Source organism: Ailuropoda melanoleuca, chromosome 10 (genome assembly GCF_002007445.2).
Source record: "Ailuropoda melanoleuca isolate Jingjing chromosome 10, ASM200744v2, whole genome shotgun sequence".
Taxonomy (NCBI): Eukaryota; Metazoa; Chordata; class Mammalia; order Carnivora; family Ursidae; genus Ailuropoda; species Ailuropoda melanoleuca.
Window position 1 is genome coordinate 108234934 of NC_048227.1, and position 1321 is coordinate 108236254.

Here is a 1321-nt window from a genome sequence, read left to right on the forward strand (position 1 = left end):
GACATCACATGAGAAACTGGGGAAGGAGGATTTTGGAGTTTCCCAAAGGTGGGACTTTATAGGGGATGGCACGATGGAGGACCATATCAGAGAGATAGGGATAATCCTGGTAAGAGTCTGGAGTCAGGACCTTCCGCCACACCCCACCCCAATAAAGGTTGCCTGTGAGAATCAGAGAGTTTATTTCCTCTGCCCTTGGTTTAAATCCTCAGACATCCAAGGGTGCAGACATTAAACAGATAAACACTTTATATCCACGTCTGGACAAGGTCAGGTAAAGATGTGAGTTAAGACATTAGCTGTCAAATTTTGAAATCAGTTAAGGGACAACTGGTCTTACGTGGAACATTTAAGACACTGGACAGTGGATCAATTCAGTGGGACAGTGAATCAGTTGAACCTGTTGGTCTAAAAGGATAGTGATGATTCTATGAGCCCATGTTCCACTGGCAGTAGCCCTCCATTTCCCATGGGCACTGCTCTGCAAGCCCTCCCCCTGCCCCTGGAAGGGCAGGGTCAGAATGGCTGAGGCACTTGTGGACGAGACAGCCCCTCAGAACTACACAGACTGCCCTGAAAGAGCTGGGAACCAGGAGAGGCTGGGGCGCGGGCAGCTGAGAACCACATCTTAGGTGGTTGACCTGCCTGAGTCGTGGAATAAAGACGTGTGTAAGTGGGATAGGGGACCCTTTCAGGAGCCATCCCTGAGCCCTATTCCCTTTTACCTTGAGTGGGTGTCTGGCCAAACACCAGGGAGGAGATCAGGTTGCCCCACACACCGGATGACTGGAATATGAGAAAGAAGATGCCAAAATACTGGTTCACCACATCTCTGCCAACTTTTCCCACCTTCTCTGCTTGTGTGTTTCCCATGATGGTGAGGTACGTGCATTGAGCGGACCACAGCGGGGCTGCTCCAAGACCCAGCAGTATGGAGGTGGGAATCAAGGTGTACCTGCAAAATAAAATGCAAACATCGCCTCTTCCTCCTCCATTCTTCCCCACCTCTGTGGAGAAGGAAACTCCATGCCTCGTCTATTGTAAGCATTATTATGTTTATGGATTGGCTAGATGGATTCACAATCCGTCAGACTCAGATAAAGGACCAAACCCAGTGCCCTTTCTGGTTTAGAAGAGAAATTCACTGCCAGTGAAGTTCTTTGTGTTTGAGAGCAACTACCAACGAGCTGGGGTTACAAGTAAGGTTGGGTGGTTTTTGACTATTTCTAACAGCTAAATGTTGAAAATAACTTATTTATTTTTTGAAACATTGATTGATTTACCCTCTTCATTGAAGACTCTGCATGAAAACTCTATGGCA

At 47.5% G+C, this 1321-nt stretch overlaps 1 protein-coding gene across 1 annotated transcript in view; it reads right to left on the bottom strand.

Annotated features, from left to right (window-relative positions):
- UNC93A (unc-93 homolog A) overlaps positions 1 to 1321 on the bottom strand; it is a 33743-nt gene that overhangs the window by 6875 nt on the left and 25547 nt on the right. The window contains exon 8 of the mRNA XM_034670803.1: positions 726 to 786. Coding sequence (XP_034526694.1) covers positions 726 to 786 — 61 coding nt within the window. The remainder of the gene's footprint in view (positions 1 to 725; positions 787 to 1321) is intronic.